Source organism: Buteo buteo, chromosome 21 (genome assembly GCF_964188355.1).
Source record: "Buteo buteo chromosome 21, bButBut1.hap1.1, whole genome shotgun sequence".
In the NCBI taxonomy this organism is placed as follows: Eukaryota; Metazoa; Chordata; class Aves; order Accipitriformes; family Accipitridae; genus Buteo; species Buteo buteo.
The window spans coordinates 20,834,028-20,849,900 of NC_134191.1; the positions used below are offsets into that span (position 1 = coordinate 20,834,028).

The window sequence follows — 15,873 nt, forward strand, 5'->3', positions numbered from 1 at the left end:
CCCCCTCCTAGTTTGGCAAAGAAATGAGGTTGGGAGTAACCCCTGAAAATGTCAATGTGGGTGTAAGGGTAGGACCTGCGCTGTGGGTTTGCCTGTGGTTCTGCAGGCTTTGGCTCTGTCCTAGCCAAGGCTGCATCCAGGCTCTGGAGCTGGGCTGCCTGGGCTGAGTGGGGCCGAGTGCCGTCCCGGCGCTCCCCAGCTTCTGCAGGCTCGGACGAGGGGGCTGCGGCGGCAGATTCCGCTAGCTGCCGGGAATGAACACCCGCACTGCATGGAAAGGGCTTGCTGTCTGCAAAGGAACTGTGAAATTCCCAACTTTACATAATTTCCTGATTTACTTGGAGCTGTTAAGTATGACCAACAGTCATCTGTTTGCCAAGAGCAAATCGGATGTCAGGAAAAGAAGAGCAAACTAGAGCCAGGCAGCAATATTTTTAACAAATCTGGGTTTTTCTTCAGGCTGGAAGTCAGATGAGTGTTGCCAGCCTTCGGAGGAGCAGGTTTCTACAGTGGCCTTGAACTACTCTTGAAGTGGAGCTTCTTAAATTACTTAAAGGGTTTATATGAGGTTCCTCCTGTGGTTTCAGGGAGCTAAGAGGTCCCACATGCATCTGTCTGTCTTTGCAAAAAGAGCAGCTGGGGAAGGAAATGCCTTCAGAGATGCATTTTATACTGAGCAAAGATTCACATGATTTTAAATTTTTTTTTAAAAGCAACCATTTTATGTGGACTTCACCATTTCCTTTTGTTTTGGCTTCTTAGCTTCATTCTTGCTGCATTTACTCTTGAGATTGAAAATCTCAGCTCTTCCATCCTGGCACCTGTAGCCACTTCCTACCTCCTGGCTGCGAAGAGACCTGGCAGTGCTGGTGGCAACATCCATCCAGGTTGGGGTCACCATCAAATCACCACATGGCAGCTGGGGAGCTATCAGCTATTTTTAAAATAAGTTAAAGTTAAGTTAAAATAAGGGGTTATCTGAAAATAAGCTTAAGTTTTAAAATAAGTCTTGAAGATGATGAAAATTATTTTGACCTACCAAGACATGTGCCCCCTCTGTAGGCAACTTGTGGGTTCACCAAGTGTACCCTTACAGTCCACGTTTTAGGCATTTTGGTGGAGTCAGGAATTGCACGGGAAAAGGACAGCTGGTGAGGAAAGGGAGGGAGATGCTCTCCCGATGAGGAGGGCTGGGAGGTGCACCCAAGTGGGTGGGAGACGCTGGCCGTGCTGCTCCAGCTTTGCTGTGGGCAGTGGGTGAGGGGATGGAAGAGGGTGTGCAAGGTAATGGAAGAGGGTGTGCAAGGCATGAGTGTGGAAAGATGCTGATGAGTATAATTTGGGGAGTAAAACGGCTCATTCATCTCTGTTGTAACAACCCGTGCTTCTAGAACGTTTCTCAGCCTTTTACTGTAATAGTTTATTGACCTGCACAGAAGCATGAAAGATTATGAGAGTTAATTTTTCAAGCTTATCACTTGATTTATTCCATAAAGGTAGTTCATTTAATTAAAATATTTCTGCTGCTGAAATCAGGACTCACAATCTCGAAGCCTGGAACTGTGGCCTTTTTTGGAGCAGCAGTCATTTAATGGGGTCAAACAGCATTGCCCACAGAAACCAAAGCTTCCAGTTCTCTGAGAATAGATGTATTTCAGGGCAAAAATCCTGGAGGGAGTCATAGAAATAGAAACAGAGCAGAATGGAGAAAGAGAGGAAGGCAAAGGGCTGAAATCAGGGGGTCATGGGTTATCCTGAGATGTCTGCCTGTGTCTGGGCAGCACTGGCTGCTCTCCACCCAAAGTTGAAGCCCTTGGCCTTTGGTGCCCTATTTTCCAAGTGCTAAACAGCCAGGAAAGCCCAGAGGTGACCTTCTGCTCTCTGGCAGGGCCTGGGAGAGCTGAGGACAACTGTTAGCAGATGTCTCCTCTGGTGGTGCATCTACCCAACATGCGAGGACCATGGGAAGGTGGATTTGGTAGGTCTCAGTAGTACAGCCCTGAGTACCCTCAGCCACCTCCACGTGGGGTTTTTGGTCTCTGCTGATGTAGGGTTGCCTCCTGGGAAAATATTATAATTACATTTAAAGTTCTGAAAGCATTACATGACTGTGCAGGTACTGCAGGACGTCAGTTTGTGATGTCCTCTGCTTCCAAGCCATACAACTGATGGCTCCCCAGCTTGCTTTGAAAATGATCCATCGTGATCACGAAATAGGTTCAAACCCCATTTGCTGCTGCTAGACTGGCTTGGGGGTGAAGGGACTGGGGACTAATCAGCTGATAATGGGAAGGAAGCTGAAGCTCCTGAAGAGGCAGATTTTCTTCTGGTTTGGAAGTGAGTGGCTGCTGCCTGATAGACACTTGGGGCTCTTTGCAATTTAAAAGAGAGCAATCAGACAGCTTGAATCTGCTTTTATCAGATGCAGAAAATTACTAGTTGGATGGCTGGATATTTTAGTCAACACTAGTGCCTATGAAAAACCAAGGTTTTGATTAAATAAGACTTCTCTGATAAACTTAGCTTTTCTTGGATTTTTTCTGTTCTGTTGGAAAAATGAATAGAATATTGTATTTTTTTTCTGCACAGTTTGGCCAGGTTTCTCTTTGCAAGCTGCAAACTTGAAATCTTCCGCAAAGAGATTCAAATGGTTCCCGAAGAGACATGGTTATTTCATCAAACGTATGTGTGAAATAGCAGTGTGGCCATGAGAAACACCTTGCATCTACACCATGCCAGTGCACCAAAGGAAATTAGGATCCGTGGTGACCAGGGTATGGGCTCCGCTGGACCCGACGTACGTCTGCTGGGCGTTATTGCAGGATTATTATCATGCAGCCGGCGTTCAGAGATCCTCCTGCTGCTGCTAACCTTGGCTGAGAAATACATCCCGATAATGGGGACTGTTAAAGATAAGGCTGGCTGGCAGGCTGATAAATCTTGTTAAGCAGTACTACATCACAGAGTAAATTACAATGCATGGCCGGATCGATTCAAACAAAAATGAACAATATATTACTTCTTTATCGGTAAGGGAAAAATAGACTCCTGCCTCCGTGCTGGTGGGTTTTAGTGCTGGATGCAGAGCTGAGTCGTGATGTTAGTGGTGGGGCTTGCTGAGAAGATGTGGTTTCTCAGCGGGTGGATCCCTGGCAGTGCTGGAGCAGGAACCTGGCGGGGTCCTCAGGGAGGGTGCTGGGAGCAACTGGTCTGTGTGTGGGTGAGAGGGGTTGGGGAGCCGGGACACGGTGGAGGACACGAGCCACGTCCCTCTCTCTGTGTGATTAAATGATGGTCATCACAGTCTGGTCTGTAACAACCGTAAATGATCCAGACAGCTTTATAAACGTCACGTTGGAGCAAAATGGGAAAATTGGAGCTTGTCTTCCTTGGGACAGCCATAGCTAATCTTTGAAAACCAGACCAAACCCTCTGCTGCTTTAATACTGTTGGCTGGATTTTACTGTGAACAGAAAATCTTCTTAATTCTTCATCCATTTGGATCCAGTCTCTTGGAACTGAGCTGGTAGTTAATTTAGCTCTTTTGCCGAGATAAAACAGAGAGAAATAGTAAGGTTTGGAGAAAAGGAAAACGAAAAGCCCTTTCAGAGTCTAAGACTTGCTCTCTTGTTCCTCCTATTTTTCTTACTCTCTGTGATTTTCCTTTTTCTTAAATATGCAGCGCTGCGCTCATGTGTTTCCTCCCGCGATGGCACCTTCAGGTGCCCAGCCTGGACGTGTTGTTTCTCCCACTTCTTTGAAAAGATACTCCATCTTGAGTCTGTCCCAGGCCAGAGGCAGCTTTATCTCCCATTGGGGACGTCAGGTCATGGTCAAGGTAGCACAAGATGCATAGTGGTAGCCAATGGCCAGGAAAAAAAAGAAAGCACATTCAGATTGGAAATAACAACAGAGATAAATGAGTATCAAAGCTGCTGCCCAGTGGTGGCAGCGATGTGAAATCAAGGCTGTATTTTATCTGAACACGTGCTGAGGGGTGACCTGGTGCAGAAGGTGGTGGGTGAACCTGTTGGGTCGGAGTGAGGATGGGCATTTCTGGTGGTCATGTCTGGCCCCAAAAGTAGTCTTTTCTTCAAATAGTAATGCAGAGGATGTCCCAAGTCCAGCCAGGGGTGGTTGGCCTCCGTGTCTCACCTCCTCACCATCTCAAAGCAAACCTGCTTGTGTTCATCTCCACCACCATTGCCATGCTGGGAGCTGGCATCCCTGCTTCCCGTTCCTGATGGCAGCTGGTTTATTGTTGGATGTCTATGTTATTGCTGGATGTCTATGTTATTGCAGAAGCATGGCAGTGACACTGATGCTCTGATGCTCAACAGACCATTCCGAGGGCAATGGATGCTCACCGCAGCCCTGGGAATTGGTCCCATGGCTTTTAGACAAGCCAAAAGCATCAAAGTGCTCTCCTCAATATCCTACTGATTTTTTAAAATGGTGGGTTTTTTTTTTTATCTAATGAACTGGAAGGAAATATGTTGAGTGGGGAGGGATGTCTATATATATTCTGCAAAAGCACCGGTTTCCAAATTTTGGACAGCTGTGTACCCTTTTTTAGCAGCCCCTTCACACAGCCCACACAGCACCCAGGCTCTCGCAATCGTGCTCGTTTGGAAATATGCTTCCTTGATTGCAAAATAGTTTCAATCCTCTGACTTAGAAACATTCTTGCCATTCGAAAAGATTTTTTTTAAGCTCTGAAAATACAGAAGGTGCTTCCTGCTGCAGCAGCTGCCCTAATTTTGGAGGTGGTGGAAGGTGGGCAGGGGGCAGAGGCTAGCCGAGGAGCCTGGCTCATGGCTACGGCCGCACAAGGATGCAGGTGCTGAGATGCTCCGAAGCTGGGCTCTGCTGGGAGCTGCTGCCCTTGGGTGCTTCGGCTGGATGCCAGAGCCAGGGGGCTTTATTCTGGGGTCCTAGCCAGATGATCCAAACAGGTTGTCCAACTGGCCTCTTGGCATTCAAGTCAGTCAAGGTGAGCTTCTTTCCCAGCTCTGTGGAATAAAATTACTGGGGCTGGACAGTGAAATAACAATATCGAAAAGTAGTCTAGGCTTGACTCTAACACTGCAATTCCTAATAACATGGAGGAGTTGATGGCCTTTTCCTCTAGCCTCTCTCAAGCCAAATTTGGGAAGGACCCTTGCTGGGAGCCCTGGGACAGCTCAGGAGACAGCAGAGCAGCATATGCATATGTCCACAGGTCAGCGCCTCAAAAAGCCCATCAGTTTTCTGCAGATCTCTACTTCTCTGCAGGAGGGGCTGCCCAGGATGGCAATGCCCTGACCTCGGGGCACGGCTGCTGGGATTTGCAGCTGGGCAAGAAGCCACAGGTGAGTTCAGCCTGGACATGCTGGTGGAAACCACATTTGCAGCTCTCCTATAGCCACAGAGGCTCGCGCCACTTTCTCCCCTCCGTGGCGGCGTTCACTGGCCCGGCCGTCGGCTGCTGCAGTGGAATAAGCTGGACTTGGCAAGAGCACAGCTATTCCTCGAAGGCGAGTGGAGGGGAGAGTTGCTATTACTCATCAGTCAAAGACTTTCAGCTGGAATAATCCTCCGCTGGCTATGCAGTGTATCGAGCCGCAGGGTGGGAGGCTGTGAATGCCTTGGGGGCTATTTCTCTGACCCTCACGCTCTGCCATGGAGGGTTGGTGCATCCCTATTGTGGCCAGGAGCAGGGGAGGAAAAAAATCCCCAGCACGAGGCATGTGCAGGGAGAAGGAGAAGGGAGAGCCAAGGAAGGAGGATGCTCCTGGGTGCTGCAGGAACAAGACTGTGATGGCCACTTTGGCACCTGGCTCTTGTCCAGCTCCCCGTCTCCGCTTTGCCTTCCCGTCTCTGTGGCACTGGTAAAGGGGATGGGTGCTACGGCAGACACCACTGCTCCTGCTCCAGGTAGCTTTGGCTGGCAGCTGGGTGCAAAGGGAGGGAGCATTGGTGCGAGACACGGCATTTCCCCTGCGGCTGCTGTGGAGCTGGGGCAGGGATCTGCCTCTGCCCATGTCCTTCCCTTCCCTCCCAGCATGGCTGATGGCAGCCCCAGTGCTCAGCCGTCGTGTGCAACTTCTCCCATCTTCTCTTCCTGTGTCTTTTTTCCAACTGGGAGAGGTCCCAGACAGAGAAGGAAGAGGGCTGGAGCGGACCAGATGGGAGGCAGAAAACGAGCCCTGTGATGCAGAGCTCATCGCAGTGAGCTCATTACCCTGCGCTGCTTTTAATCACATTATTGCAGTGTGAAGGCCACTGATACATCGCACCTATCTAAAATAGAGCTGGGGAGGGACTGTCGGCTCCATCAGCCTGAGAGAGGCCACAGGAACAGATAAGAATAGGCTGATGCTGGAAAACACATCACTGAGTTGCTTAGTCAAATGCTATATTTAGCAAGGGATTGAAATAACTGTGGTGGTTTTCAGCTGGGCTAATCTGTGAACCCTGGTTGCACTAATACTTGCCCAGTTAATGGTAATGAAGCCAATTAGTGCGGAGCAGTTGGCGGCCAAGGAAACTCGGCTGTGGGAGATGTGTGCGGTCCCCTCGCTGCCTTTCCCTGCGGACGGTCCCGGGAGCCCTCGACTTTACGCTGGGGGAATGCTGGCTCTTTGCTGCTCTGCCTACAACAGCCTCCCGCGAGGCAGCGGGAAGGATGCGCAGCAACTCCCCGGGGAGCCCGCCAGCCCCCCTCGCTCCCCCAGCCGGGTAGACATCAGCGTGTGGCCAGCTGGGCTCCAGAAACACGACCTGCTCTGCTGAACGGCATTTGAAAGTTGCATTTAGCGCTCCTTTTTTATTTACAGATTTTTATATATATATATATATGCATGCATAAACGTCAGAAGCAGCGCGCGTATGCTGGCATAAATGCAGCTAGCAAGCACAAGTGCAGGCAGCTCCACATCTAGCTCGTATGGGATTTTGAGGGTGTTTTTACGGGGGAGAAGGGCATGATCAGGGCAATAGCACACCCCGCGCTTTCTGCCCTGTCCTGGAGGCAGCTGTGCCGCGGCGGTGTGCGAACACGTGTGTGTGCACAGCCAGCCCTGCCTGTCCCCCCGGCTCTCCGGGGCTGCCCCTGCCTGCCCGCTGCCTCCGGTCCTCCTTGGTCTCGGTCCCCTCCTGGTGCTGGGGCCACCCGAATCCTCTCTGGCCTCTTCCCACCGCAGGCGCAGCTCCGACACACGTCTCCTGCGTTTGCTCCATCTCGCCTCCTGATCTCTGGTGCTTCCGCCGTCACTGCGCGTTTCCTCGCCCTCGTTTCAAATCCCATCGCTGCCTCAGCCTCCTAGGAGAGATAAGGGCTGGGGCGGAGGTAAAACCAGGCCCATGGTTATTTGCTGACGGCACACGAAGTTAAAAACACCCTTTGTGAATGTGCTGTGGTCGGGACCGTGATGTGCGTCCTCCCCTCCATAGGCGAGCATCTTGGAGAAGCGTCGGTTGGCACGGGTCGGCACACTCCCCCTCATCTCCTAAAACCACAGCGGCTCGGTCAAAGGGTTGGCAGAGGTGTGTGGTGCCGTGGGGAGGTGATTTGGAGGGGCTCAGGAGAGTTCAGCTCTGAGAATGGGCTGAAACCACGGGGGAACAAGCATTAGCCAGTGCTCGGGCAGTGGCATGTGAAGTGAATGAGCACCGGCGTTCACCCGGGGAGGCTGTTGGCAGAGAGAGCATCTTCGCCGAGGGGAGGGAAGGGAGCAGGAGCTCTTAGAGGATGGAAAACCTGCCAGCCAGACCCCAGGCACTGCCCACGATGGGTCTGAAACAGCCCTAACATCCAATGATCAAGCATGACTCAGTCCCTTTCCTTTAAAACTGCTAAAACCCATCTACAGTACAGACAGAGCTGTGGTGTTCTTAGCAGAAGGATGGGAGATGGGATCATACAGTGAGATGCCCCCATTTCTGCTGTGGAACGGTGCGTAGAAGGTGTCTGGATGTCAGGAGCCCTCCTAAACGGGAGGTTTTCTGCAAGCAGGGCTGAGAGGAGTGCTTGAGAAGTGATTTTGTGAGGTTCTTGTTGTTAATTTGGATCTTGATTCAGATACCAGAAGTGTTTTCCATATTTTCCAGGCACCCATCTGTCACAGTGATGAGCCCTGCACAGTACTTGTCAGCAAATAAATGAAATATTCTTGTGAGATTCACCGCATTTAATGCTGGGAGATGAGATCTGGCTTGTGAGATACTTATAGCTCATGCTACTTATCTTATTTTGTACAGATTTTTGTCCTGGTATTTTAATAGATATCGTTTTGATTGTGTAAAATAATACCCTAGAACATAAATAACCAGGCAGAGTCCTAGGGGTGATATTGTGGGGAGCGGTTTGCGCTGGGATGAAGACCACGGCCGTGCATCTCCCAGAAGCCAGAGAGGTTGCAGCGAGGGTCGTGGGGGTGATGGGGATGGTGGGACTGGCAGCCAGGAGCTAACTGGGGAAGCTGGGAAGCCTCTGGGACTGCCAGCTTCCACTGAGGTTCTCAGACCTCTGAGTTGCTGAACAGGGGATTTGTGTGCAACCGTGATGCTGAAGCTCGCTGGCTCCATTGTTAAAAAAAAACCCCAGCGGCGCTGGGGGATTCAGCATTTAATTAACTTGCCAAGCGGTAACGTTGACCAAAATTACATGGGAAGACTGCTATTTTAGTTAATTACGGTTTTGTTGTTGCCCATTAGTAAATTAAAACAATTGCAGGGTAAAACCTGGCAGAGGTTGGCGAGCGCGGCTGTGGCCACCTGCCAGTGGATGCCAGAGCTCGGGGCGGGGAGCCGGGCGCAGCCCCCATGCGCGCAGCCCCCCGATGCACGCCAGCCCCGCGTCCCCTCCCCGCGTATCGCCCTGGAGCATTGCAGCAGCAGCCCCGGGGGGCTCCCGTGCGAGCAGGGCTGCCGCAAATCCTCCCTCGCCCCCCCGGGAGGGAGCGCGGGCAGCCATCGGCACGGCAATCGCCGCCCCTTCAGCGGAACCTGCGGGAATCGCGGCTGCGTCCTGCATTTGCCAACGCTGCTCGCGTGGTGTGCAGATAATAACCGGGATCGTTGTCGCCGCTCGGATGCGATGCCTTGAACGAAGCCACCCGCTCTCGGTCGCTGGCTGGGGCTGCCTTGCACCCGGGGCTCTGTCCTGCCCCTAATGACCGCAGGAGCTCCCTTTCTCACTCTAGAAACCTACTTTTTCCATAACTCCTCTGCAAATCCCAGTGGTTTGGGGGCGATGAAAGCTGGGAGGACGAGGGGTCGGGGTGCTGACCCTCCCGGGGTGTAAGCTGATAACCTGGCTGGGCTGGGCAGCCCCCCGGCACCTTCGTCCCCCTGCCTGCCCGGCTGGCCGGTTTCCAGTGCGCCCTGCCGTGCCAGCGCCTCTTCAGTTAAGATGGCATCTCAGGCGAGCTTTGGTTTCATCCCTCTTTTTAATTATTGATGCTTTTCTCCGCCTGGAGCCTGCTCTGCATCGCGGCGGCATCGCCTGTGCGCTGCCGGTCTTCCCTGCACGTCGCGGTCTTCACCGGCCCCGGCTCCCCATCGCCTGCGCTCTGCCTGGTTAAACCCCCCCATGCCCATCGCTGCAGTGCACCCTCGGGCAGCAAACCTCGGTGTCGAGCAAGCCCCCATCCTTGTCCTGATCAGGGCCATGGTTTCCAGCATCTTTAAGCATGGAGACTCAGACAGGCACTGCTGTGCCTTTGCCGTAAGCTCCTTACCCGCTTACCGCCCCAGCGAGGGGCACCCTGACTTCCTGGGCATCCAACAGCTTGGACATGTAAAGCACTAAATACAGCCTAATTATTATTATCTTCATGGGATCTGGTTAATCTCGATGGGGATTTACAAGCTGTTAGCAAATCAGCCGGTCATCGAGTGTTTGCATTTTTCCAGGGGCAGCTTAATCCCGTTGGCCGCGTTAGCTGGGAAATGCCCGTGGCCAAATTCTACGTACGGGGGAGCTGCTCCAGACCCAGTCCCTCGGAGAGGGAGCAGAGGTGCTGCAGGATAACCAGCCAAACACTGAACTGACAAGGCCACAGGACCGCAGGAGAGGGACGGGTCATTCATCACTGGCAGAGTGCGGGGCACTGGGACGGGGCTGAGATGCCTCAGGCGCAGCATCTTCACTGAGCCCCTGGTTTTTTAGCATCCAGCAGCATGACGGGTGTCAGTGCCGGGTGTTAGTGGGGCTGCAGAGGTCTCTTAAAGATGGGGACCAAGAGCTCGGAGAGGTTTGCCAGAGATGTTCCCACTGGGCACGGGCGGCTTTGCTTGCCTCCTGTCTCCCTGCAGCTGCTCTGGGCAGGATTTCTTGCCCCCCACACGTGCGTGTAGGAGCCAGGCAGCTTGCAGCTCATGCTGCTGGAGGAATTCACTGCAGCAAGTGCCAGGATGTGATGGCAAATGCTGCGCTGGCTGCTGCGGCACGGTGTACACACGGCTCTGCGCAGCACTGGCTGCTGACGGCTCCGGGGGCTTTCCTACAGCTCAGGAAAATTCAGTTATCCCTTTGCTGGTTTTCTGCCATCCGAGGCTATAACCACATAGTGATTTTCCACAGGGGTTCAGACTAAAGCACATGGTGCTGGACTGTCGGCAGGGTCTCCCCAGCATGGGAGACCCCAGAGGTGCCAAAAGAAAAGCCAGGAAGAGAAAATGCAAACTCAGCATATGCCAGTCTGTCATCCTGGGCGTCTCCCGGGGCTTGGCCAGCACCTCTCACGGCTGGCGAAGGCTAAGGGCCAGCTCCACCTGTGACCTTCCCTGGTTTCTGCCTTCCCTCTGTACCTGTACCTTTCTGCCTGCTGTGAAAGGCAAGGGGCATTTCACAGTGGAGTTCCACAATCTTTTCGGCAGGGCTATTTTTACCAGAGATTGTTCCCTTATCCACTTTCCGGTGCGGTCCCATGAAGAGTCAAGCTGTCACATCTGTGAGAGCAGGATGGCGGGGAGAGCTGCTCAAACTGGGGCAGCTGCCAGGAGGAATGGCTGCGGAGCCACAGCTGGGAGGAACCTGAGGGACGATGCTCAGAACAATCTGCGGAGCCATCGGATCCCCATGGCACAGATCAGTGCTGTGCTCGCCCGGTCTTGGAGGACCCCTAAGCCTCATCCTGATGAGATGACACCAGCAGGTCCTCTCCGCTGATGCCTGCCGTGCACCGTGGTGCTGTCCCTTACCTGCATGGACTCAGGGAGGTGCTGGTGGGGGAGCGTGGGGTCTCCAGTCCAGCCTCCCATGCAGAGCATAGCAGTCGCAAACACAAGGGACTTTGTCTAGCAAGGTCTTGAACCCCCTCCAAGGGTGGAGAGCCCACGGTGACTGTCCCAGGCTGCACCATTCCCTCAGCAAAGGGGCTTTTCCTAATGTCCACCCTGAACCTCTCCTCTTGGGAAGCACGTACATCTGTACCCAGGCAAACCTGGACAAAAGGAGTGTATCCGTCTGGGAGGCTACACATTTTGGAGGGTGTCTTGCCATGGTGGTTGTCCCAGCAGGGCACTGGCCAGAGCATGTGTGACTCCTGCCTCTCCATGGGCACAAGAGCCACCTCCTTGGATGGGACCTGGTTGGCACTCGGTGTCCGCAGTTGGCACTTGGTGGCCAGCGTTGGCCTTCCATGGTCATCCTTGGCTTGAATTTTGCCCTGGAAGGGCAAAAGCAACTGTGCCCATCTCCTCGTCTAGAACTTCCCAGCCACCACGGTCTGGCAGGGTGGGACATCAGGAGCATGAGCAATGCCCCATCCAGGGAGTGTATTAAGGGCCTGGATGGGGCAGGCTGGGTAGTTCAGGGTGGGCTGATCTTCTCTGGTTCCTGCAGGACCAAGCTGGGAACTGGCACGACGGTGTGGCAGAGAGGGACAGGCAGGAGCTGAGCTCTGCATCATGCCTCCCCCTTGCTGCCAGCATCAAGGAGGGAGCTTTGGTGAAGAAAAATGGGATTCCTGAAAGAAAAATGAAAGGCCGCGTATTTCCATGAGGCAGGGATTCAATTTGTGTCACGCAATCACATTTCCTTCTGCAGTCTGAAATAATTACACAGCGGAGCAGGGTGAGGAGATCTGATTCAGAGGCACAGGGACAAGAGCGAGTTCTGAAATAAAAGAAGACAAATGCAATCATTAAGATACAATAGGCTGCACTTGCCCCTTAATTAGACTTTCTTTTTGATTAAGCAGTAATTAAATATTACCGTGCTGAAAGGGATTTTTTTTATGGCCCTCCAAAGCCCTAATATATTCTTAAGATGTTTGTGTGAAGAGCAGGGCCTGCTGCAGGGTGGTGGGGATGGGAGGGGGGACATTGCACGCCTGCCCTTTCCCCACAGAAGCTGCCCGCCTGCCCCGCTGCTCCCCGGAGAGCAGAGCGTGGGCTGTGGCTGCTCCTGGTCCAGATTGCTGTGTGGGCAAAGTGTCTGTGGGCAAGCCCACTACTCCCGGCCACCACCAGCTGCAAAGCATCTCCAGCATCTCATCAAAACGGGGGGACTCCTGGGTGTGGGTTGCAGGTGCCAAGCCCATTATGCTGCTGCCGTCCCGTAGGTATGGCTTGCAGAGTCGTAGAACAGAATCATAGAATCATTTAGGCTGGAAAAGACCCTTAAGATCATCGAGTCCAACTGTTAACCTAACACTGCCAAGTCCACTGCTAACCCGTGTCCCTAAGCACCCCATCTATATGTCTTTTAAATACCTCCAGGGATGGTGACTCAACCACTTCCCTGGGCAGCCTGTTTCAATGCTTGACAACCCTTCAGTGAAGAATTTTTTCTTAATATCCAATCTAAACCTCCCCTGGCACAACCTCAGGTCATTTCCTTGAGGCCATTTTGATGAACCTCATCTTCTATGTGGAGACCATGGCCTCTGTGGCCCCAGGAGATGCAGCTGACCTGCAGCCCCAGTCCCAGGCTGGTCCCGCTGAAGACCAAGACTACTCCTCTGACAGTGTGACAGGTCCTCTGGGGCCAACCGCCCCCCGAGGTTGGCCACCCCGAGCTTTGGGAGCAATGGATCAGCAAAAGAGGAGTCTGGCAAAAGGACCTGGAGCATATCAGGCTGTTAGCAGCAAAACCAAAAAGATTTAAGATAATGAAACATCAAAAGGGAAGGAAATGTCAGGCCCCTATCCCTGGACATTCCTGGGTGAGTAAAAATAGCCCTTGGATGACCCAGGGGGGGAAAGTGCTTCTGGTGTCTTAATGCAGAGCCCCTGCTGTAGCCCCGCGGGCTCTCTGCCACTCACAGCCCCGTTCGCAAGCTGCTTTTTCCAGGCCATAAAATGACGGCTCTTGCTGAGAATTTCACTAGATGAGATTGTCTTGTTCTTTTCCCGCACAGCATGTACTTTGGGTAATATCTTTGGGAAATTTTTGTGTACTTGTGTACCCAGTATTTTCTGATAACCTAGAAAAAAAGATCCTTAAGTATTATGATTATGCTATTAAACCTTTATTGTATCGAGCAAAACAAATCAGTGTGAGAAAGAAACTGTATGGAGCCTGAGAAGTGTTATGCTACAAGAGCAATCTGCCTTCACTGTTTAATTTCATTTAAAACTGAAATACCAGCAAGACTGGAGACTAAAAGAGCCAGTGATGCTGAGATGTGGGGAAGAGTTTGAAATCCTGTGTTGTAGCCATGGTCCTTCTGGCTGAACCCCCAAGGTCTGGATAAGGGTAGGGGTAGGTTTAAGCTGGATGGTTGGTCTCTTCTTCTAGATGGTTTGTATGGTACGGCTCAACACCACGTGAGCCCCTCTGCAGCCTGCGCTGGTGTTTCAGTGCTTGCCTGCTCACTGCCTGGCCTCTCCGAAGCCGGTTATTTGGTTTGGGTGGGCTGAGTCCTTTGCACCATCGCCATGTGTCCCATCAGCTGAACTTCGCGGTGATGTCCCTGCTGGGACGAAGCTCCCAGAGTTTGAACAGAACTTTTCTCTCTTTTGCAGAAGAACGAATGGCTGTGCTTGAACTGCCAAACTCAGCGGCTGCTTGAAGGCAGCCTCGGCGACCCTGCCCCAATGCCGCTGCCTGCCCCAAAGCAACCGCCCACCGGCTCCCCACGGCACCAGCCGCCAGCCACTGGCCAGCAGCAGAGACCGCCTGCACCAGTGCCCGCCGAGCCGGCGGCACCCCCCGAGCGGCAGCCCTCGCCCGCGAAGAGCCTCCAGGCTGCCGAGCAGAGCAGGACCCCGAGCCCTGCCCCAGCAGAGAAGAAGCCCCCGGTGCCGACAGAGGAAAAGCCGCTGCCCAAAGCTGCCCCAGAGCCTTCCAGAGCTCCTGAGAGCGCCGCGCCGAAGGGGAAGAGCGTGACCCCCAAACCAGAGGTGGAGAGCAAGGAGAGCCGGGCACCCTCCGAGGCACCGCGGGCGAAGGAGCAGGAGGTGAGCTCTCAGGGTGCGTCCAGCTCCGAGCATCCCTGGGGACCGTATCCAGCCCAGGGCTGGCGTGGCACTGAGCCATGCCTTCACCGGCAGCCGTGCTCAGAAACAGGGGCGTTTATTCCAAGTCAGAGCAGAAACAGTGTCCTCGAGGCCATTTGCCTCGGGAAATGGCCTTTTGGGAAACCATGAGTTCAAAACACTGCTGCCTCGGCACTTTCAAACCGCTTAGGAACTTTGCAGGCTCTGTAGCAGCATGCTGGTATTTGCCTTCTCTTTGTTACGATTACATCAATTTGGGCATAACACAATAGTTCAGGTTGGCTTTGGCCTTTGGATTTGTTTTAAAACAATATAAGGGCAGTTGACTTTGTTGTTAAATGGAAAACTCATTTCACATTTCATGTTGCAGCAGCAGGCATTTTTCAAGTTCCTCATCCCACCTTTTTTAAAATTCAGTACAATCTGGGGAAACATTTGGCTGCTTTGGGATGGTTTTCCCCTGTGAGCAACCATCCCAGCAGCAGCCAGCACAGCTCCCCACGGGGAGGGGACATGGCGGGAGGTCCCCCACCAGCTGGGAGGGGATGGCTGCCCCGGGGAAGAGGCACCTCGCATCCCAGTCTGCTGGCTTCCGAAATCAAGTAAGGCCAATGGTGCCTCCGTGGGAGCGATGGGCCCTGCCGGTAGCACTGGGGCCAGGAGTGACGGCGCTTTCCCTGCGGCTCAGAGGCTTGCCCCCATGCTGCCTAATGGTAATGTCAGTTAAAAAGGCCTGTTTATTTCTGCTGGCATCTAACGAGGATCCTGGGGGCCGCCCTGCTTCTAAAGGCTGCTTTGCAGGACTGTCAGTCAGGGAAATTAAAGTTCATTAAAAGGCGGCCGTCCCCCATGGCTGCCGCCGGCAAAGCTCCTGTCCCGTCAGTGCCACCGCACCGGGGCACTAGGGCTGCCCCCTCCCCAGACCCACACCCCATTACCAGTGCTTGGGCTTCTCCCCGTGCAGGCAGCTGCCTGCGTGGGGAGAGCGGCAGGCAGCTCTGCCCTTGCATCCCTTCCCCAGGGACGCGCGTGTGGCCATTGGTACCCCGAGGCTTATGGCTGGGGCTCAGCCACCACTGGCTCTCTAAGTGGTGGGTAGTAGAAAAATCGATATTGCCATTAGGCAGCCTTCTCATGTTAGTTATCGGGGAGATAACACTGATGGGGCCCAGTTTTTTAAACATATTTATGAGTCCCGTGATGCTTTTGCCCCCAGGGACATTTGCTGTGCCATCCCCTGCTTGCAGCACACTCCATCGCCTGCTTTCATTAGCGCGCAGACAAATTGCTGACGAGCCATTGAGGGGGGACACACAGGGCAGCCCCCAGTTGTCCTGCTGGGCTGGCTCTCAACGCTGCCCAAATCTTCTGCGTGCTCCCCGGGGGAGGATTTGGGGGGAAGCAGCTGAGGAGCCGCCCAGGTCTGACGCTGTGCTCTCGCTC

At 53.2% G+C, this 15,873-nt stretch overlaps 1 protein-coding gene across 1 annotated transcript in view; it reads left to right on the plus strand.

Annotated features, from left to right (window-relative positions):
• Positions 1 to 15,873, plus strand: part of BSN (bassoon presynaptic cytomatrix protein) — a 95,457-nt gene that overhangs the window by 66,658 nt on the left and 12,926 nt on the right. Inside the window, exon 4 of the mRNA XM_075052625.1 lies at positions 13,957 to 14,391. Coding sequence (XP_074908726.1) covers positions 13,957 to 14,391 — 435 coding nt within the window. The remainder of the gene's footprint in view (positions 1 to 13,956; positions 14,392 to 15,873) is intronic.